The sequence below is a fragment of the Astyanax mexicanus genome, chromosome 20 (assembly GCF_023375975.1).
Source record: "Astyanax mexicanus isolate ESR-SI-001 chromosome 20, AstMex3_surface, whole genome shotgun sequence".
NCBI lineage: Eukaryota > Metazoa > Chordata > Actinopteri > Characiformes > Acestrorhamphidae > Astyanax > Astyanax mexicanus.
The window spans coordinates 24,647,776-24,668,981 of NC_064427.1; the positions used below are offsets into that span (position 1 = coordinate 24,647,776).

General features: G+C 38.9%; 2 protein-coding genes across 2 annotated transcripts in view; both read right to left on the reverse strand.

Moving 5' to 3' along the window:
- Positions 1 to 4,316: 4,316 nt before the first annotated feature.
- On the reverse strand, positions 4,317 to 20,373 carry tmem267 (transmembrane protein 267). Its single transcript, XM_007260810.3, has 3 exons — positions 20,274 to 20,373; positions 15,719 to 16,126; positions 4,317 to 10,735 (listed from the first exon to the last, which is right to left on the reverse strand). Exons 2-3 carry the CDS (start codon positions 16,088 to 16,090, stop codon positions 10,400 to 10,402), a joined length of 708 nt encoding a protein of 235 aa, XP_007260872.1. The 5' UTR covers positions 16,091 to 16,126; positions 20,274 to 20,373; the 3' UTR covers positions 4,317 to 10,399.
- The window catches only part of LOC103045667 (ephrin type-A receptor 5), a 382,833-nt gene continuing 375,615 nt past the window's right edge, over positions 13,989 to 21,206 (reverse strand). The window contains exon 18 of the transcript XR_007427358.1: positions 13,989 to 14,013. The gene's annotated coding sequence lies outside the window, so the exon portion shown is untranslated. The remainder of the gene's footprint in view (positions 14,014 to 21,206) is intronic.

The window sequence follows — 21,206 nt, forward strand, 5'->3', positions numbered from 1 at the left end:
CAGATTGTCTGTATGTTAGTTTGTAAAGAATGAACCAGTAGTCCTTGTAGAACTGTTAGAACTAAAGGTAGGAAAGCAGGTCGCAGTTCTCGCGAGCAGAGTCTGGTTTGAGCTCAGAGGAGCTCCGGCACAGACATGAGAGCACCGCTATTCCTCCTATTACACCTCAATGCAGCGCTTCAGTGAGTTTCTAGCTGTAATTTTACTTCTTTAAAAAGAGCAGAAATCCAGGAAATCCTACCTAGTGCTGCTTTAAGTGGTCTCTTACTTTTTCCAGATCTGTATATAATATATACGTTTCATATTTTCAACTGATTTGCTGAAATAAAGTAACTTTTCAATGATATTCTAATTTTATAAGATGCAACCAACATTCTGACCTCTTTAAGGCACGTTTCACTGACTGCAACCAAATCCTTACTGCAATGCAGCTCCAAAATTCAAAATTCTTAGGATTCTTAGGAACAAATTCATAAATGAATAAAAAATATCCCCATAAAATCTCAATAAATTCAGGTGACCTTCACTATCAACACCAAGGCAAAGAATGACCTCCACACTAGAGTTAATCTGTGCTAACTGTTCAGTCCTTCCTCTAACAGCCTCTTTGCTCGCTTTCCTGGAGCAGCGAGAGGAAATATGGAGTCGTGCCAAAACCCACACGCTTCATTTGACAAGGAAATCACTTCCAAGGTAGTGTTGTTCTGTATCCAGGGAAATGGTCTCGACAATGCGCTTCCTCATATTTACTATAAATATTAGCGGTGACTGTAGGCCTCAAATTAGAGCAGCACTAGATACATACAATAGATACATTACTCCCTTTCTGATACACACTGAGTGAAGTACCTTTACAATATCAATGAAAAGTTACTTTATTTCAGTTAAAAATTCGAAACTCATGTATATGTAGAGGGGTTGAATAATGAAACTAAAACACCTGTCATTTTAGTGTGGGAGGTTTCATGTCTAAATTGGAGCAGCCTGGAGGCCAATCTTCATTAATTGCACATTAAGATTGCACCAGTAAGAGCAGAGTGTGAAGGTTCAGTTAGCAGGGTAAGAGCACAGTTTTGCTCAAAATATTGCAATGCACACAACATTATGGGTGACATACCAGAGTTCAAAAGAGGACAAATTGTTGGTGCACGTCTTGCTGGTGCATCTGTGACCAAGACAGCAAGTAGTTGTGATGTATCAAGAGCCACGGTATCCAGGGTAATGTCAGCATACCACCAAGAAGGACCAACCACATCCAACAGGATTAACCGTGGACGCAAGAGGAAGCTGACTGAAAGTGCATTTCATGCTTCCCTCTGCTGACAACTTTTACGGAGATGTGGATTTTATTTTCCAGCAGGACTTGGCACACTGCCCACACTACCAAAAGTACCAATTAGTCTTAGATAATATAAAAATTTTCTGAGACACTGATTTTTGGGTTTTTATTGGCTATCACTAGCATTGTCTGCATATTGAGAACATCGTCTAAAAGCTCTGTATTTGGTAAAGCTGGGGGAGAATGTAGGTAAGCTATTCATCAAAAGCTCCATTAGTACTAGATATCATGTTTCATTACACCCCAAGTCCATTTCACACCGGATTTCTCCTTTAATAACGGCAAAGCGAATGAAGTAAAGCTTCCAAAAGGCTCCAGTGTGATGCACTTTTCTCGTTTTCCAGTGGGAACCATCTGTGCAGTTGTGCAACGGACTTTCTGAAATTAAAACAGTCTGTTTGGTAGATCTACACAGCTCATAACACACGTTCTTTTGCCAGTTCTGCGGTGATGCAAGCTGAAGAGACACTAATGAGGAGGAAGAGGAGGAAGAAGAGGAGGAGGAGGCGAGAGCAGGGCTGTGGTGGTGGTGCTGCCAAAACACTGACACCTCAGCACTAACTCCAGTGTGTGATCTGAGAGCGTTGGAGAAGTGACGTCAAGCATATCGAGAGAGTTTAGTGAGATTTTTTTAATTAACAGTGAAATTCTGACAGTGAGAAAAGTAACAATTGTATGGCAGGATATTAACATGAATGCAAAAAAACAGTAATTAAAGCAATTAATACAATTAATAAATAAATAATACATGTGCAAAAAGGCAACGTAATCTGTAAAATCTGTACAATGGCAATTACACAGTAACCATAAACTTAAATTAACAGAAAACAGAAATTAAGAGGGCAGGTTATAAAGATGTATTCATCAGTTGTAGTCCATTGGTGCCCCCTCCTGGACAAAACAAAACGTAACAGAAATAATAATAATAATAATAATAATAATAATAATAATTAGTCTTATTTTCTCCCTTTAGTTTACAGTTCACTTATTATTTAAAAAGAAAACACAGTATCATTCTTTCCCTAATTCTAAAAGTTCTACAGAAATAAATGCAATATCTACACTGGTATGCCACAAATCAGAGGACAGAAACTACTGTGTACTGCATTGTGTCCCATGACTTTTGCCATGTCCCATATAAGCTTAAAAAAAACACAACAAAAAAAAAACACACTGCATTAAATTAAAATTAAATGTGAATGTGTGATTTCTTTCATTTCTGAATGACTTTTCTGTATGCATGGACAGTTCTAGCCAGACACTGCCGGTCACCATCATTTTACCATCCATTTCCGGCCCACTGGCCAATGTTCCACCTCCTCTCTCACAAGATAAGACCCCACAACAGCTCACAACAGGTGTGGGCATTCCCAAGCTGTCCCCTAAAGCAACACATCACAGTTACAAGTTACAAAGTGCTGTTGCTGCTGCTGTCCCATGACTTATGGCATGTCAGTATAAAGCAAAATCAGAATGGTTCCAGCAAATTTATTCATCATCATTTGTCATTTTTCATTCCTTCACCGCAGAGGAAGCAGAGGAACAGTAAACTTACAAACTTAAACACAAGTTTAAAACAAACTTAAAAGTGCTGTAGGCTGTTTATTAAAATCGAAGAGTTCAGTCTGTATTAAAAAGTTATTCGTCGGTTTCAAGTTGACGGGTTGAAATGTAAAGGATTGTAATGTAGATTTCTTTTATTTACAGTGAAGCTGAAACAGGAGCAAAGCTGATATGTGATGGAGAATGTGATGTGATGAGATGAGACTTGCGATTTTTTGAGTTTGAATAGTGTGAGGACTAGGTCTGCACGATATTGGGGGGAAAAAAGGTTATTTTTTTCCGATTATATATATCGCGCTATTAATTAAAGCAGGGCCCATAACGTCAGCGCCGAGCTCTCAAAACCCAAGAAAAAAAAACAGTAATCGACCCTTTAATCAGGCATTTAAGTGGCTTTTTAAATAGGTAAATGAGAGCGTGTTTTCTGGAATTAAAAGTGTGAATTCAGATGTAACTGAAAATATCTGCGCTGAAAAACTGTGCTGGACTGAGGTGCACAGATTTCAAACACATGCCCAAACACGTGGATGGAGGCCAAGCGGTTATCTCGTATTTCCTCCTAACCCTCTCCCCCACTTTGCGCTTCTCAGGCAACAGCTGCCTGTCACTCACACAGACACAGAGACAGCGCTGTGTATCTACTTCTTGTGTCAAGAATCAAAACACTGCAACGTGACATGTTTGATTTAATTGCCTTAAGTGACATCGCACGTCCTCGGTCACGATGTGACTATTGCACGTGCGCACATCGCGATGACTTAAACGATGCTTAAACGCTATATCGTGCAGCCCTAGTGAGGAAACAAAGAAATTTGAAATGCTGAGCAAACCAGATCTACAATCAACAAAGCAAAAAAAAAAAAAGTAAACTGACAGATTATAGACCACTGTTTAGACCACTGTTATTTCGGCATGATGTACTGATGGTGTAAAGAGTTATGCACTTTTTTGGTGCATCCTAACCTCTCTATCTTTTGCATCTCGTCACTGAATGCAATCAAAATCTACCCTGGAGAGTAGGGACAGTTACTACCCAACATATACATTTCCCTACATTGTAAATTAATACTGTGGTCATCCAGACTATGAAGGAACACATAATGAATCATGTAGTAACTTAAAAGTGTTAAACAAACCAGAATACTCTGTGAAACTTGTGGTTTCTGAGGCTGATAACTCTAACTCTAACTCTCTGAAGATCATGTGTAACATAGGTAACTCTCGCTCTTCCTTTTCCTGGGGTGGTTCTGATGAGTGCCAGTTTCATCACTCGTTTTTGAGGTCTTTGACTGCAATTGTGAATACTTTTAAGTTTTTTTTTTGTTTTTTTTTTACAGTGACTGACCTTCATTTCTTAAAGTTTTTGGTCTTTCTACTTCACTTAGTTAAGTGGTTCTAGAGGTGCTGAGAAAAAAAAAAAAAACACGATTCTTTAAAAAATGGTGATTCCTAGTCCTGGCGAATCTGAATCTATTCAAAATAACTGAAACTGATTTAAAAATGCATTTAAGTTTTATTTTTTCTGCTCCTACTCCCAACAGTACTGCATACCGCATTTCACATCTACTTGGCCACCGTAGAAGAAGGCCGTCTAGGCCACCATACAGCAAGCTAGTTAGTTAGTCAGCTCCATTTATCTGAATGGAGTCTGCTAACATTGAGCAGGAGTAGAGCGTGATTCAACCCGTTCTGTCAATGCTAAATTTACATAAAAAATTTAATATCAAAAGTTGTAAAGAGTTTATACAGTAAGGAACCTAAAATTATTATATAGTTTTAAATAAATGTTCTACTTGTTTACATTGTCATTTTATCTTCTCTTAACACATAATTTAAACAAACATTACAGACCATTAATCGAAACAACTTATTAAGAGGCAAGTAATTTAAGTACATAACACTTGACAAGTTTAGCACAGCTGTTAACTGAAAGCCTGAATTCCAGGTGACTCTACCTCATAAAGCTGACGAGAAAATCTAGCCAAGATGTGCAAAACTCTATCTCTATCTAAGCAAAAGGGTGCTACTTTGAAGAATCTAAAATATAACACCTTTTTTTGTTTTTTGTTTGCAGAATAATTATATAGTGCAGTTAGTAGCACACCGAACTCACAATGCATTAAAAGCTGATATTTTCAGATTAAAATTATGAAAACAAAACATTTTGTCACATAATCTCAAGAGCTAGTGAGCCAACATTTGTTGTACTAAGACACAAGTTTCCTCTGTTTGCAGAATAATTACATATATGTTTCTCTTCATACCTTGGATGACTTGAGTATTAATCTACAATGTAGAAAACAAATACATTTAAGGTGACTTGCTGTTAAGAGTGTAGGAGATCTGGTCTTTGTCGGCTGTGTTTGTTCTGCATCTGGAGCTGCTGTTTTTCATATATGGGGATCAAAGTAGAGTCAATGACAGTAAATTAGGTCATCATGAGTCTTTACAGTTCTACTGTAGAGCATCAAAGATCACCATCCAGGCAGATTCATGAGAGAAAAGCACTGATTCACAACAGAAAGACATGACACAGTGTTTACAGTGAAGAACATAAAGAGCTTAAAGAGCTCTGGAACTGATTATGGAGGCCTTCTTCTTCTTATTATTATTCTTCTAGTTTACACAAAATAAAGGAGATGTGGGATGTCACTATATGATCTATCGGTGCCAGATATCACAGGACACCCTCGCTGTTCTACAGTGGGTCATTGAGTCGGTTGAGTCATTCTGGAGGCACAAAGGGAACCTGCTTTTGGACCTGCTTAATATGATGCTGGCGGTTTTAATTTTGGCTGATAAGAGTTTGTGTTCCGTTTTCTGAAATATATGATTCGCCATAATGTTACAGGAAAAAATGTGAGAATTTTGTAATAATAACTCAATTAACAATAACTCAGCAAATAATACTTAATAAAACATCGCTGTCCAATAAAATACAGCAACTTTACAGGAGAGAGAAAAAACCTTCTAAACTTTCAACAGAAGTCAATTTTTTTTAGGTAATTTTGAAGTATTTCTATTGGTCCATTCATCAAGAAATTTTGGCTCAGTGTAAGGGACAGATTTTCTGTTCAAATTATATAGTAAAATAAAAATCGATTTTTTTTAATTGGACAGCGATGAAAGATCTTTAAAGCAACATTATGCAAGATTTGTCCTTTCCTTTAATCTTTCAAAAGTAGTTAAACGTAGTTTGTGCTTTGAGCTTCCCTTAAAGGACATACTTTTCACACATGCCTTTCTGGACAAGCTGAACCCAGAAACAGAACTGTTATCGATTTAAAAAGAAGCACTGGACTGAGCAGGCGGTAAAGCAATAACACAGGATTTGCCAGCTTCACCAGAGTTACACAGTGCAGTTAGCAGCACAGCAAAATCAACGCACCAAAGATAAGAGATGCTATTCTCCCGTTTACAGGCCGGTGAAGTATCAAAATGCATCAAAATCTGCTATTTTCAGTTAAAATTATGCATAATGTTGCTTCGAAAAATCTAAAGACATTTTATCACAATATCTCAGGAGCTAAAAAAGCCCTATCCGGACGGGATTAGTTTCTCAGAGGGGTCCTGGGGTAATTTTCTTATTTCTCTTCTATGGGGGGGTCCTCTGTGATTTTATTCCCGGCCGAAACGACCATCCATGTGTTTTTCTCAGACGTCCTCTGAGAAAATTACAGGCTGATTTATCTACTGTTCGAGTTTCGCTCAACTCCGTGGTCCTACAGTAATTTTAGTCCCATCTGGACACACATCTCTGAGTTTTGTGTCCTTGCGTTTAATAAAACAGCTATTTGTCCACTGCCACCCACGCACCGTAATTACACTTTGGGTGTGCGTTTCCGCAGAGATCCATGTAAAATGCAACAGCGACTGGACATGGAGGAGCTAGTGAACGTGATGTCACGTGACCGAGAAAGCCAAAAAAAAAAAAAAAAAGAAACTCACTGGTACCCCTTTTTTTAATTCCAGTTTGGATGCAAGAGTTTTATCACCGAGTAGAAGTGTGAAATATTTTTCACAGACGTCCCCCTGAGAAACTAATCCCGTCCGGATAGGGCTTAAGCCAACCTTTGACAAAATAAACCACTTCTAGGATTGGAAGTCACACTTTTGACCAAAGTACTAAGACATAAGTTTCCTCTCCTCTACCAGGCAGATATAGTCTCACTGCTCTTATAGATAGATGAGAAGAAGAGCAGAAGATAAACTTACATAAGTGTGACAGAAAGAGAACAGCACTGAGAAGACAAAAGGATCTCAACTGCTCAAGTTTAACAGTAAAACCACCTCATATGTGAAGCATACTGTCAGGAGCATGTACGACTTCCAGCGGAACTCTGACTGGCTGGCTGGCAGTCTGTTGAAGATGTGAATTCTGAAGTGTACAAAATGATCTTCACTGCTCAGGTCCAATCAAACGCCTCGCAACTCACTGAACAACACTGAAACACAAAGCTAAAGCAGCTATAGTGTTCAGAGCCAAAACAACTTTTAACTTTGAATGCTGTTCTGAAGCTCATTGAACATTATGGCACCTACTGAAGGCGCTTAAAGACGTAGGCCGGTCACGATCCAAAAATGACTGCGATAAATAATATTATTACCATCATTTTAAAGCTAATTTATGCCACTGATCTAAAGACAATAGACTTACAATGCAATTACCCATTATTATAGAGAATTTGACCTTTGATTAGGCATTGAAATGCTTAAAAAGAATTAATAAAAATGCTTAAATATGCTACATAAAATTAATATATATATATATAAAAAAAATACTAAGCAAATAAGTAAGAGCCTACCACTGGATAACTACTGCATGGGCACCGCATTATTTTTCAGCTGGCGGCAAGTTATTCAACTCTACCTGATGCAGTGAGTAGCTTCTCATTTGCTAAACAACCAAATGGAAAGACGCATCCATTGGTCATGGAAAAGACGCTCATCTGTTTCAGAAGGATCAGATTACTGGCATGAGGGAAATCGCTGAAACTACTAAAATCAGGTTAAGAACTGCACATTAAGAACAAAACATTATTAAAAAGTGGAAGGACACTGAGGAAACCTCATCTTCCAGGAATTAATAAAATGATAGTGATCTGCGATCACTTAAATGTTTGGTAAAATCAAATGGTATTAAAAGAAGACTAGAACTTAGGCATATGATTAATAGTGAAAGTAAGAGCTTTCCCACATGCACAATGCAGTAGAGGAAACTCAAGGGATTGGGACTTAAACAGCACTGTAGCTTTAAAAAAAAAAAGTACTTATCATTGAAGCTAACCGAACGAAAACGACTTCGGTTCACTAGGGAGCATAAAGATTGATAGAGCAAAGTCTAATGAGTCCAGATTTATCTTGTTCCAGAGTGTTGGAGCATCAGGGTAAGTAGAAAGTGAAGTAAAAGAGAGAGAGAGAGTGAGGTGAAGTGATGCACCAATCATCTCTAGTGCCTACCATACTGTACAAGTCTGTGGGGGCGGAGCTATGATCTGGAATATCTGCTGCAGTTGGTCTGCAGGTTTAGGTTCAGCAACAGTATGTGCTGAAAGAATGAGGTCAGCTGACTACCTGAATATACTGAATATAGACCAGGTTATTCCATCCATGGATTTTTTATTTTTTTTTAACTGATGGCACGGCCATATTCCAAGATGACAATGCCAGGATTCATGGGGTTCAAACTGTGAAAGAGTGCAGGGTTCAGGGAGCAGGAGTTCATCCTTGACCACTACATGAACCTCATTGAAAATCTTTGGTGCTGGAGAAGATTTTGCACAGTGCTCTAAATCACCCATCATCAATACTTATTTTATTTGTAGCTCTGGAGAGAAATAAGTTATGAATAGTTGTGACGTTCCAGAAGCTTGTAGAAACGATGCCACAGCCGAAGCTAAAAGGTAGTCCGACCAACTATTAGAGCTTGAGACCTTTTTTTGGCCAGGCAGTGTAGATTTAAGGTTTCATTAAAAAGCTGACTCCACTGTTCAAATGCTTATGGCCTACATCTACCTGACATCAACCAGCAGTGTAATCTCCACCCACTTCCCTTTTCTTTCTTCAGAGCCTTTTTCTACAAGCACCTGATGCTAATCTCCTTTTTCCTGGAAGTCTAAACAGCAAACAGACCTTTTCCATTCTTTCACTTCCCTATCTTCCTGATACACTCATCACAGCACACAATCACACAATTACTACTACTACTACTATTACTAACACAATGCCCTGTATCTAAAGCTCTTTCCACCACAAGCTGTGGGCGGATGTATGCGTTATGCATTAAAGGTGTGAAAATGTATTATTGGATGGAATGGATGGAATTTGGAACATTAAAATCAATTAAAATAACATTCAACAATGTATGCGACAAAAAAAAAAATCAAGAAATTGATTTAGCTCAATTGCTTCATCTGAAATCATTAGTTTTGTACTAAATCAGAAGCACTTTTTGGTGTTCAATAAAAACCCATAAGAGATTCTCAAATTGGTATTCTACCATCTATTTGAGATTCTCTTCTATTGTACTTCCTTTCTTCTCAGGGTTTTCCACAGCACGTTATAGTTAGGTTGACTGCCTTGGAAACAAATGCCCCCTGCCACCGCATTGCAATGGGGCCAAATAGCGACATCTGCTGGAAAGAAGATAATTATCTGTCAAGAAAAACGGTGAATCACCAGCATTACCATATGCAAAGGCTCGACCTTGACTACCCAATGTTCTGCATGAAACCCTGGACCCTAACGAAAACACATAAGATTGTAGTTACTGTGGAAACACTATACACTACAAATATTCTAAGTTGTCTTAAAGTAAGCTAAATGAGTAAAGTTAAATGTCCTGAGCTCTTCAGCATATATTCGCATATGAAGTTCTGACACTGAATAAACGAAGCTTGCCAAGATAGCTAGTCAGTCAGTGTTAAAGGATATCTGTCTGTTCGCTGAAGTGAGATTTCCATGATGTCTAGTACAGTAATTCTGTACTTTGGTGAAAGATGATGTTCAGCTCAGGCTGTCTATGTGGTCTGAGTGACTGATAATCCTGATTTTGTCTGGGAAAATAAAGCGTTTAAAAATTCTTGGACTAAACTCACTAATCACATCAAGTGTAAAAGAATAGTAGGCTCAGTACGACCACAAGGCAAGAAAATCCTTCAGACGAGGAGGGCAACAGTCTCTTCAGTCTCTCTGACAATAATATAAATAGTAGAAATGCACATTAGAGTCCATTAAAGGAAGGTCAAGAAAACCTGACAGCAAAGTGACACCTGAACAGCTAGTTAAATGACCACAGACACGATGTGATGTGATAAAAAGGTAACGGTGAGGGATAGGGGGTAAAACTGATCGATTGATCACAATGGACGTGAGGCATAAGGTGAAAAAAAGGGGAGCGCAAGGTCTGTCACAGAAGTGTCTCCAGTGCGAGGAAAGAAGAATCAAATTCCAAACACATGGTACAAGCCTGCGTATGTTAAAAGTGAATGCGCTCCCTCAGACGTCAATAGCCACGCCGTGTTTGGTGGAGATCATGTCCCTGGTGCCAGTGAGGTACATCAGCACAGAGCACAAGTGCGGCAGTGTGGCGGTGATGGTGACGTACAGCCAGTAGGAGATGGGCGCCGTGTTGCCGAAGGGACAGAGCCACAGGCCGTGGCGCACCCCGTCTCGGATGTGGTGGGACGCCAGCGAGATGAAGAGCATCCAGGGCAGAGAGCACCACGAGTCCTTCAGCCGGCAGGCCCACATCAGCAGCCGCAGAGAGAAGCAGAGCGCCGGGATCAGCGTGGAGCAGTGCAGCGGCGGCCGCTGGGGCAGACTCAGAGCAGCCTGGATACGATAAAGAGAGGACAGAAAAAAGAACAGAGTGAATAATGAAAAAAAAAGAAGAAATGAAGAAAAAAGCTGGAACAACTAGAAGAAGAGGAAGAAGAGAGTATAGATGAAAAAAAGAGCTAGAAGAAGAAAAAAAGAAGAGCTAGAAGAAGAAGAGCTAGACAAAGAAGAAATGCTAGAAGAAGAGGAAGAAGAAGAGCTAGGAGAGGAAGAAGAAATAAACTAAAAGAATAAAAAGAGCAAGAAAAAGAAGAGCTCGAAACTAGAAGAAGAGTTTTAAGAAGAGTTAGAAGAAGAGCAATAAGAAGAATAGTTAGAAGAAAAAGACATAGAAGAATAAGAGCTAGAAACTAGAAGAAGATGTAGAAGAAGAAGAGTTTGAAGAAGAAGAAGAAGAGATAGAAGAAGAAAGAAGATCTAGAGGGAAAAAGAGATAAAAGAAGAAACAGAAGAGCTAGAAAAAGAAGAAGAACTAGAAGAAAAAGAACTAGAAGAAGAAGAAAAATAAGAAGGCTGAAGCTTAATGTCTTATATCAAATATACAGACAATTTGGCAAGAAAATTCAAACCTATTTGCATTCATTTGAAAACTGCTCTTTACAGACGCTACAAAGTATTAATTATAGGGGGCTGAATACTTTTGCACACTTTTCAGAATTACATTTTTTTTTTTTATTAAAATTTTGTGTACCATTTTTGTTCCACTTTAAAATTTTGTGCTACTTTGTGTTGGTCCATAACTTAAAAAATCTATAAAATACATAAAAATGTATGGTTGTAAGGTGAAAAATTTAAAATTGTAAACTACAGATTGAAAAAGACTAAATATATATAATATTCGAATTTTGCACTTCAGAAATAAATCTTAATCATTATAATAGTGTTCATTGCAACAAAACTGTAGACAATATATTTTAACCTAGTTTACTTTACTAAGCAAACTTGGATTTTATTGCAGTTCTAAAGGGAACTAAGCAACTGCATCAGTCTAACTCCTCATCTGTTACTATTTCCAGCTCTGAGGATGTGGGGGCCCTGCACTGCACCTGCTTTGTGTCGTCCAATTACTTACCTAATCTAATTCAGCGTAAGATATGCTGCTGGGTTGAATAAGGAGGACAGGAGAAAAACACTGTGCACTGCTGATTTGAGGTAATGGTGAATGATGAGCAGCAGGCCACGGAGACTTGTCAGGGGTTTGGCTTACAGTTGTGGTCAAAAGTTTACATACACTTGTAAAAAAACATAATGTTATGGCTGTCTTGAGTTTTCAATAAGTTCTACAACTCTTATTTTTCTGTGATAGAGTGATCGGAACACATACATGTTTGTCACAAAAAACAGTCATAAAATTTGGTTCTTTCATAAATTTATTATGGGTCTGCTGAAAATGTCACCAAATCTGCTGGGTCAAAAATATACATACAGCAACAAAATTTGTCAATTTTGGTGATGTAGCGAGTTGTGTCAATCAAATTAGCTTCATGTCATGGCCTCTTCACTTCTTGTAAGTGATTCTGATTGACTACAGCTGTTGACTTCTCATGAGCCCATTTAAATAGGGCTCATTTGACCCAGTGATTAGACTCAGCTACAAAAGCTACAATGGGAAAGTCAAAGGAACTCAGTGTGGATATGAAAAAGCAAATTATTGACTTGAACAAGTCAGGGAAGTCACTTGGAGCCATTTCAAAGCAGCTACAGGTCCCAAGAGCAACTGTGCAGACAATTATACGCAAGTATAAAGTGCATGGAACAGTTGTGTCACTGCCACGATCAGGAAGAAAACGCAAGCTATCACATGCTGCCGAGAGGAGATTGGTCAGGATGGTCAAGAGTCAACCAAGAATCACCAAGAAGCAGGTCTGCAAGGATTTGGAAGCTGATGGAACACAGGTGTCAGTCTCCACAGTCAAGCGTGTTTTACATCGCCATGGACTGAGAGGCTGCCGTGCAAGAAAGAAGCCCTTGCTCCAGAAAAGGCACCTTAAGACTCGGCTGAAGTTTGCTGCTGATCACATGGACAAAGATAAAACCTTCTGGAGGAAAGTTCTCTGGTCAGACGAAACAAAAATTGAGCTGTTTGGCCACAACACCCAGCAATATGTTTGGAGGAGAAAAGGTGAGGCCTTTAATCCCAGGAACACCATGCCTACTGTCAAGCATGGTGGTGGTAGTATTATGCTCTGGGGATGTTTTGCTGCCAGTGGAACTGGTTCTTTGCAGAAAGTAAATGGGATAATGAAGAAGGAGGATTACCTCCAAATTCTGCAGGAAAACTTAAAACCATCAGCCCGAAGGTTGGGTCTTGGGCGCAGTTGGGTGTTCCAACAAGACAATGACCCAAAACACACATCAAAAGTGGTAAAGGAATGGCTAAACCAGGCTAGAATTAAGGTTTTAGAATGGCCTTCCCAAAGTCCTGACTTAAACCCCATTGAGAACATGTGGACAGTGCTAAAGAAACGGGTTCATGCAAGAAAACCATCACATTTAGCTGAACTGCACCAATTCTGTCAAGAAGAGTGGTCAAACATTCGACCTGAAGCTTGCCAGGAGCTTGTGGATGGCTACCAAAAGCGCCTAGTTGCCGTGAAAATGGCCAAGGGACATGTAACCAAATACTAATGTTGCTGTATGTATATTTTTGACCCAGCAGATTTGGTGACATTTTCAGCAGACCCATAATAAATTTATGAAAGAACCAAATTTTATGACTGTTTTTTTGTGACAAACATGTATGTGTTCCGATCACTCTATCACAGAAAAATAAGAGTTGTAGAACTTATTGAAAACTCAAGACAGCCATAACATTATGTTTTTTTACAAGTGTATGTAAACTTTTGACCACAACTGTATGTCTTCCTGCATCTGTCTAACATGAAGGAGTACATTCACACCAGCTGCACACTGATATTGCTGGCAGTTACTGGTGGTACTTTCACACAGGCCTAGTGTGGTCTGGACTTTTGGACATTTCTTAGAGCATTTTCACACCTGTAGTTGATTTTTATGGTATGGATGAGTTGATAAGTTTGTTTACTTGAAGCCTTTTTACCAAAATACGCACCAATAATCCATGCAAGCACATCGTCTCCTCTGATTGGTCAGAGTTGTCTGCCACGGGAGCAATGTTTTCAAAGGTACATGCACGGCTGTCAGCAGTGAACACAGCACATACTGTGAGTGTAAACAGCATGGAGCAGAGACAGTGTTTGTTCATAGCTGTGGTAATTAGCGTTATCTTGCTAATATATCAGATTAAACTGCACCTTATCATCAGTTTAGCTTAAATAAAAGAAGTATATTTGATAGTTGGGTCGGATTGGATCAAGCAAACCACTCCAGAGTTCATTTGGAACTGGGCCAGGACCACATCCACTAGTAGGTCATAATTTGGTTGTTTGGATCCACACCTGAGTGCAATTACTGTTTTCACACCTGGTCAATCAATCCACACTAAAGGTACAAACGAACCAGAGTCCACAGTCAGCTTTAACTGAACCAAATAGTGCTGGTGTGAAAGCACCCTTAATTTAAAGGTGAAAATAAAAGGTGAAAAGGTGGCAGAAACCTTAGTCGGAATTTGATCTCAAATAAACCAAGGGGTCTAAACATGTTTTTGAGAAGGTTAAGACTTTTGGAGAAATTACAGAAAGTTGAGGCAGGTTGTCATTGACCCTTCAACAACAGAAGAAGAAAAAGATCTGGTGTTGTGCCAAAATCTGACTTCCCCTCAAGAACAGGCTCATCACGTGGCATTATGTATGAAAATGCTTATGTTGGCGATTTCTGTATCTACTGTAACTGTAGATTTTGTAGATTCTACTGTAACAGAAAGTCTGTGTCCCTGATATAATTCAGCACAACACCTATAAAAAAAAGGGAATCTTAACAATCTGACAACATTCTACAAGCCAATCGGTGTTGAATATAGTAGGGAGATGCTGCCAAACTAGGTAATGAAATAGACTTCTTCTTTATTGCATTAAGTTATTAAACTGCAGTGTGAAACCAAAACTAAACAGACCAAGCCTTGGTCTGAACTCTGTTCCAGACCTTTAGGTGATAAAATCCCCTAAAAGTTAGCGTTTCATGGGATAAAGTACACTGAAAAGACAAAGGGAAGACAAATGAACAGTTAGTTTATTGCAAGACTACACTGCAAAGGGTACATGGTGTAGGACATCGCTTAAAGTGCTAATGTAATCAGCAACTCAAGGTCTAGTGTGCACTAAAACGTTCCAGCCAATAAAAGGAATTATTGATTTTGTCCTTCCTCCATTTTTAGTGACAGAGCATTTAAGGGAATTTGATTAAACTTTCCTTGTGCAGAGCTACTGAAAAAAATCTGCAGTTATCATATAAAGGAAAAAGCAAATCATACTGTACATCTTTATAATGATTCTGGAGCATTATGAGACAAGAATAGAGATCTAATTGCTGTGGAATAGTTTTGTTCAACACATACGCTAAATTCCAAAATCCAAGAAAAAATGCACTGTGTCAATTTTATGATGAGCGGACCAATAAAAAAAGGCCTAAAATGACTTGGAATGAAAGCTTTCAAGATCTATCACTATATCAATAAAGTCTACAAATGTCTTGGTCACTTGGTGCTTGGCTGTACTTTAGGATAGGATTTAATGGTAATATTAAAGTAACAAGGGCACCAATGAATGTTCTGGTTGTATATGGACAGGTTTGTACAAATATTATAAATGTTATCATCACTTTTATATGAAAAAATGCAAGCTAACTTGGCCTAGTTTGCTCACAGAAACCTATTTGAAGAAGACATCAGAGTACACATTTCCTAACATTATCTTGGCACATGAAAAGGCATATTTGCAGTATTGAATAATAATGTGCTGTGCTTGGCAGAGAGGAGGAGATTATGTCCCTCAGAATCTCTGCTGTCAGCAGATGCAATGCATGAGTCACACTAAAAGAGTGCAAGGAAATAAAAGGACCTACTTTGAGCGACAGCGATCCGGCCATGTAGAAGTGGTCCAGGTCGATGATGGAGGCGAGGAAGCCCGCCAAGACGACTTCATAGAAGTCACTCTTCTTCCTCAGCCCGATGACGATGGCCCAGGACCACAGACCGATCACACCGTGCACAGAGTTGTCCAGCGCTGCCCTGAGCCACACATGGTGCTGGATGAAGGGGGAGGTCAGGATGTGGTCGGCCAGGAAGCAGAAGACTCCCAGGCCTGCACTGGCCAGTAAAGAGGCTGTGCTGAAGGTCTGGAGGAGAGCCTGGGCCTTCTCCGTCTCCACGGCCAGGTTCAGCGGCACGGCCATGCCCAGCGACGACGCATCCAGCTTGGAGTGGAAGCCCCGCATCGCTGGCTTCTAGAACAGAGGGGTCAGCAGTCACTTCTGTAAGAGAATAAAAACACATATAAATTCAAATAATAATGCTAATAATGCACTCCATAATATAGCATGGTGTACTACATCAGAGTGTTGCTATATATTAGTAAATCTGAAAAATGGATATCATTGAAACATTTATATCAGTGCCAAGTCCTGTTGGAAAATGAAATCCACATCTCCGTAAAAGTTTTCAGCACAGGAAGTGCTATAAGATTTTACTTTGTACTTGATAAATCAACACCAGCAGATGACATGCCTTTTTTTTTAAACCATCACTGATTGTGGAAACTTCACACTAGACCACAAGCAGTTTGGACTGTGTGTCTCTCCACTCTTCCTCCAGACTCTGCTTCCTTGATTTCCAAATGAAATGTAAAATTTACTGATGAGCAGTGATGGTTTGGAGAGACATGTCTTCTGCTGGTGTTGATCCACTGTGTTCTATCAAGTTCAAAGTCAGTGCAGTGTTTTCCCGAAAAATCTTACAGCACTTTATGCTTCCCTCTCCTGACAACTTTTAGTCATTAAGTACCTGTATATTTTAACACGTGGTGCAAACAAGAGGCAGCGCATCTGCAGATGATTAGAACAAGATTAGAAACGTTTTTGGAGGAGCCTGTCTCTTATTTAAACCTTAAATATTAGTTATTTTGCACTTGATTAAAGTTAAAGTAAGTGGATTGCCATAAACAGATCCAAAGAACTCTTTAAGGCTTTTAGAAAGTCATAGATTCATTAGATTCATTATAGATTATATAGTCTGATATGTTAAAATTTGAGTTTTAGTCATCAGTTCAATTGATATATTATATAAACCTTAACATCATTAGTTGATTAAAGTGAGCTGGCTAGTTCATTGAATCAATGGCAGGCAACACAAGAAAATGAGGCTCTAGCCTAATGGAGCATAGTCACCAGAAGCTCAGTTGAGGACCGAGGCTACGCTCTAAAAATACACTGCCAACTTCTAACAGACTAAGAGAGAAATCTCCAGCCCACGACTGATGGAGTCACTCTCAACAGCTGCGCTCTCCGGAGCTCTGTGAATCACAGCAGGGGTGGAATCTATTTTCTTATTTCACATTCTATTTCCAAAGCCCTCTATTCTGTTCTTTAGAGCTCTCTCAGGCTACAGGAGAAGTGTAGTCCTGGTTGGATGCTAGCTATGGTGCTGAGGGGAGCAACGTTGGGTTTTTGGACATTAAGCATAATTGTGGACTAATGCGTGACCCACACACTACAGCCTTTTATTCATTCTAACTGACATTGAAAGTTGTAGGCATATAGCTATATTTACACCATGTTGCCAAAGTTATTTGTTCACCCATCAAAATAATTAAACTCAGGTCCCAATCACTTCCACGCAGCCACAGGTGTATAAGCTCTAAGGCCATTAAAGGGTCGGTGCCCACCCCACAATACAGAACACTGAATTGTAAGTATTTAATATGCTTCGTATTAACAAGAGATGGACCAATCTGTGTTTTTGAAGGGGGGGGGGGGGGGGGCAAATAGATGTCAGCCAATATACAACAGATTCCACCTCTAAGCATATTCTGGGAGTTTAAGCTGACTGTATATAAACAAAAGAGCTTTACTCACCAAAATAAATAGACTTCAGGTGAGATATGTGTAAATAGTTTCATTTTAATAGCTATGTTTTAGTTTCCTGAGATGCCAATAATGCAGGAACGAGTATCCCAACATCAGGCGCCTCACTGCCTGTTTTCCGTAGTCATCTTACTGCTTAAAATATCCTATATACAGCTCTGGAAAAAATAGGAAAGCACTTAAAAAGTATAAGTTTCTTTGATTTTACCAAATTGAAAACCTCTGGAATAAAATTAAGAGAAAGATGGAAGATCACAAGCCATAAAACCAAGCTGAACTGCTTGAATGTTTGCACCAGGAGTGACATAAAGTTGTCAGAAAGACTGGTGGAGGAGAACATGCCAAAATGCATGAAAACTGTGATTAAAAACCAGGTTTATTCCACCACATATTGATTTCTGAACTCCTATATACCTATAAATAGCAAAAGCAGAGACGATTATTCAGAAACGGCAGTGGTCTCTTCATTTTTTTCCAGAGCTGTTTTTAGCATTAAAATATATAATTCAGTTATTATTTTAATCATAACAATAATCTAATCCTGTTTCAGCACCAGCTGAAAATTGGCCGATGCGATACATAGCCAATCAATCTTCCCCTCAAGAATATTTCGATTCATGATCAGGGAGGCTGGACTGTTCTGAGAGAAGATTGGAAGAGTCAAGATTGGATCATAGACACCACACACTACAGGATCATCAAGGAAGATCATAATTTATAAGCAAACTAATAGTCGGGAGGAGAAAATTGGCCTCAAAATTGCATAAATGTAACCTCTAAAAATCCCCTCAAATAAAACCTAAGCATAGGAAGACATTAGGTACAGCTGATAAACAAGACTTGAAGTCTGCTGAATTCAGAGGAAAGGAGCAGAGCAGACAGCAAAGGCCATCACAAAAGATGTGTTGTGGAAATGAGTGTGCGACATGTGCAATGTGCAATGACGCAGAAAAATGGTGGGGATGAGGGTGCCGGAGGTTTGCTTAAAAATAGCAGAACCATCTGCCTGCCAGACTGCAGTTTATCTAATCTAAACTCAGAATTAAATTTTAAACCAAACTCTAATGGGAAGAATCTACCATCCAAGACCCTGTTTACAGCCACCTGCATTTACAACTGTTAGTCAAATGCTTGCATTGCTTTGGTTTCTGAATTCTGTGTGAGGTGAAAAATGCAAATTTTTAGCAATTATTTAGCAATTATTAGCCATGTTTCAGTTTAACTATGAGAAGTTTCAGTTGCCAAATGCATCTTTTAGAGACAGATGTGCTTACACTGATATATCTGCACAAATCACCTCCTGAAGTGTGTTGAGAAATCAGATTTGTATGTGTTTCAAATGGAAAAAGACTGCAATTTCTCTCATTTTATTATTTGCATAAAGTTGGATATAATCTAAAATGTAATGCAAATAAATGTTACATTTGTTTCTAAAGTAATACCGGGGTGTGTAGTCACTCTGTAGTTCATAAATGTGTATATCGGGAGTGTCCCTTGCTATCTGTAAGAAACTCATGAAGAAAGAGCTCTTCAAAAAGCACTTACTCTCCTAACACCTCTAACAAACTAACTACTTCAAATATATATATATTATATATATATTATATATATATTCCCCTTTTTCCCCCTCTTTTCTATCCCACTATTTCCCTTGGGCCTCCTTTATACCCAGTCTTAAATGTTTTGTTGTTTTTCTTGAACTTACTATTACTATACGTACACCATTATTGTAAGTCGCATTAGACAAAAGCGTCTGCCAAATGTAATATATACACATGTGTAATATCGGATTTTGGCATTGGTCAAGAATTCCCATTGGTGCATTCCTATAAAATAAAGTAAGTTATACTCTTTGTATCAATATCGGAATGTTGGATTATATCGTTAAATGTTTTTTACGTTTTTCATTTTTTTTAAAGAGAGAATAATAATAGTATTGTTGAGGAAATGCAGATAAGGTGTAACTACAGTGTATACAAATAAAACTAAACATGACTAAACATTAATTTATGGTTAGGAAGGTATTTTGTGGGTCTTTCAATCGCTTAACAACATATAATATATAATTTAACCTAAAATATACAATTAGCTTAGCATAGGCTAGCTTAGCTTGGTTTAGCTAACCCAGGACCCGCTGCCATTGTGTTGCTAACAGCAACCTGCACCCTGGTAACCGGATCCTGCCAGTCTCTGTGTGTGAGGATGCTGAAACTAGCTCTCATTTTGGAAGCTTTAGGCAAAAAAATACAAAACTAGAAGATTTCTGGCTGTTTTTACATCAGGCTGCGTTGGGTGTTCTTGTAAAAGGTAGGATATATTTATGGCAGTCTCGGGTTTGTGCCGATAGGTGGATGACAGGCAGCAGGGCAGATATTCATAAGCCCTAGCGAGGCTGCTAACAGGCTAACAGACCGACAGACAGCCAGGCTGCAGGCTAACAGTGTAACACAGCGGGTCAGTCAACCACACTGTACACCGCATTATATATCATTATTAAACGCAACTAAACACAATAATAACAACAATACAGATCACTCACAACATGCTCTCCCCTCTCCTCCGCAAACTGCCTGCTCCCAGCACTCCTGATTTCTGTGTGTGTGTGTGTATGTGTGTGTGTAGGAGGAGGACAAGCCTTCAAAATCGAAGTCTCTCATTGGCCCAAACATCAGTCCAGAAAACTCATAATTTAGCGAGTCCCTAATTAATTATTTTAACGAGTCCCTAATCCCTTTTTTGCGTCCCTACCGCAACACGGTAAGAAAAATAAAAATATTAATACTTCCTAATCGATTCCTGATTACTAATACAATCAAGGACGTGCCATAAAAAAACTTATACATAAAAGTTTAACATTGAAACAGATTGTTCTTTTTGTAGCAATTACCCAGAGACAGACATTCAACTGTTTAATGGTGTAAAAACAGCTTTGTAAAAATTCACAAGAAACTATATAAAAGAAGTTGGAATATTAGATAGCTAATAATTATATACACTACTTAGTAGTATAACATATTTTGTTAATATTAGATATTATTATTAAGTTCCGCTTTATTCCGTGCCTATAGGTGGAGTGGCCTGTCGATCATCATCAAGCACTGGCCGGCCACCAATCAAGCGCAGATACGTGAAGAGAGGCGGAGTCTGAAGTTTGTTTAAAGACGCGCGGAAAAGTTTTTAGCCACTTTTGCCGATCAGAGCTAAAAAGTACTGTGTGGGTTCAGCTGGTGAGAGGGGCTAGTCTATACATCACCGGCCCTGTTCTCCCTCCTCATAGGTAAGACCAGGCTGCTGCTACTGCTGTGTTTATTTATTATCTCTAATTACAGAGCCTGCTTCCCCATTTCAGTCACTTCACTCTCACCAGCTCCAATGAAAAAAACTTCATTATTCACCATCACTACGCTGCCTCCAGACCCTAACACACCGCTGTCTGTGAATGAGTGTTTAATCAGTGTTACAGATTCAAATC

Coding starts and splice junctions, on each gene's coding strand:
- tmem267 (XM_007260810.3), bottom strand. CDS start 16,090: ATGCGGGGCTTCCACTCCAAGCTGGATGCGTCGTCGCTGGGCATGGCC. Junction 10,736..15,718: donor CCGGATCGCTGTCGCTCAAA/GTAGGTCCTTTT, acceptor TATCGTATCCAG/GCTGCTCTGAGTCTGCCCCA.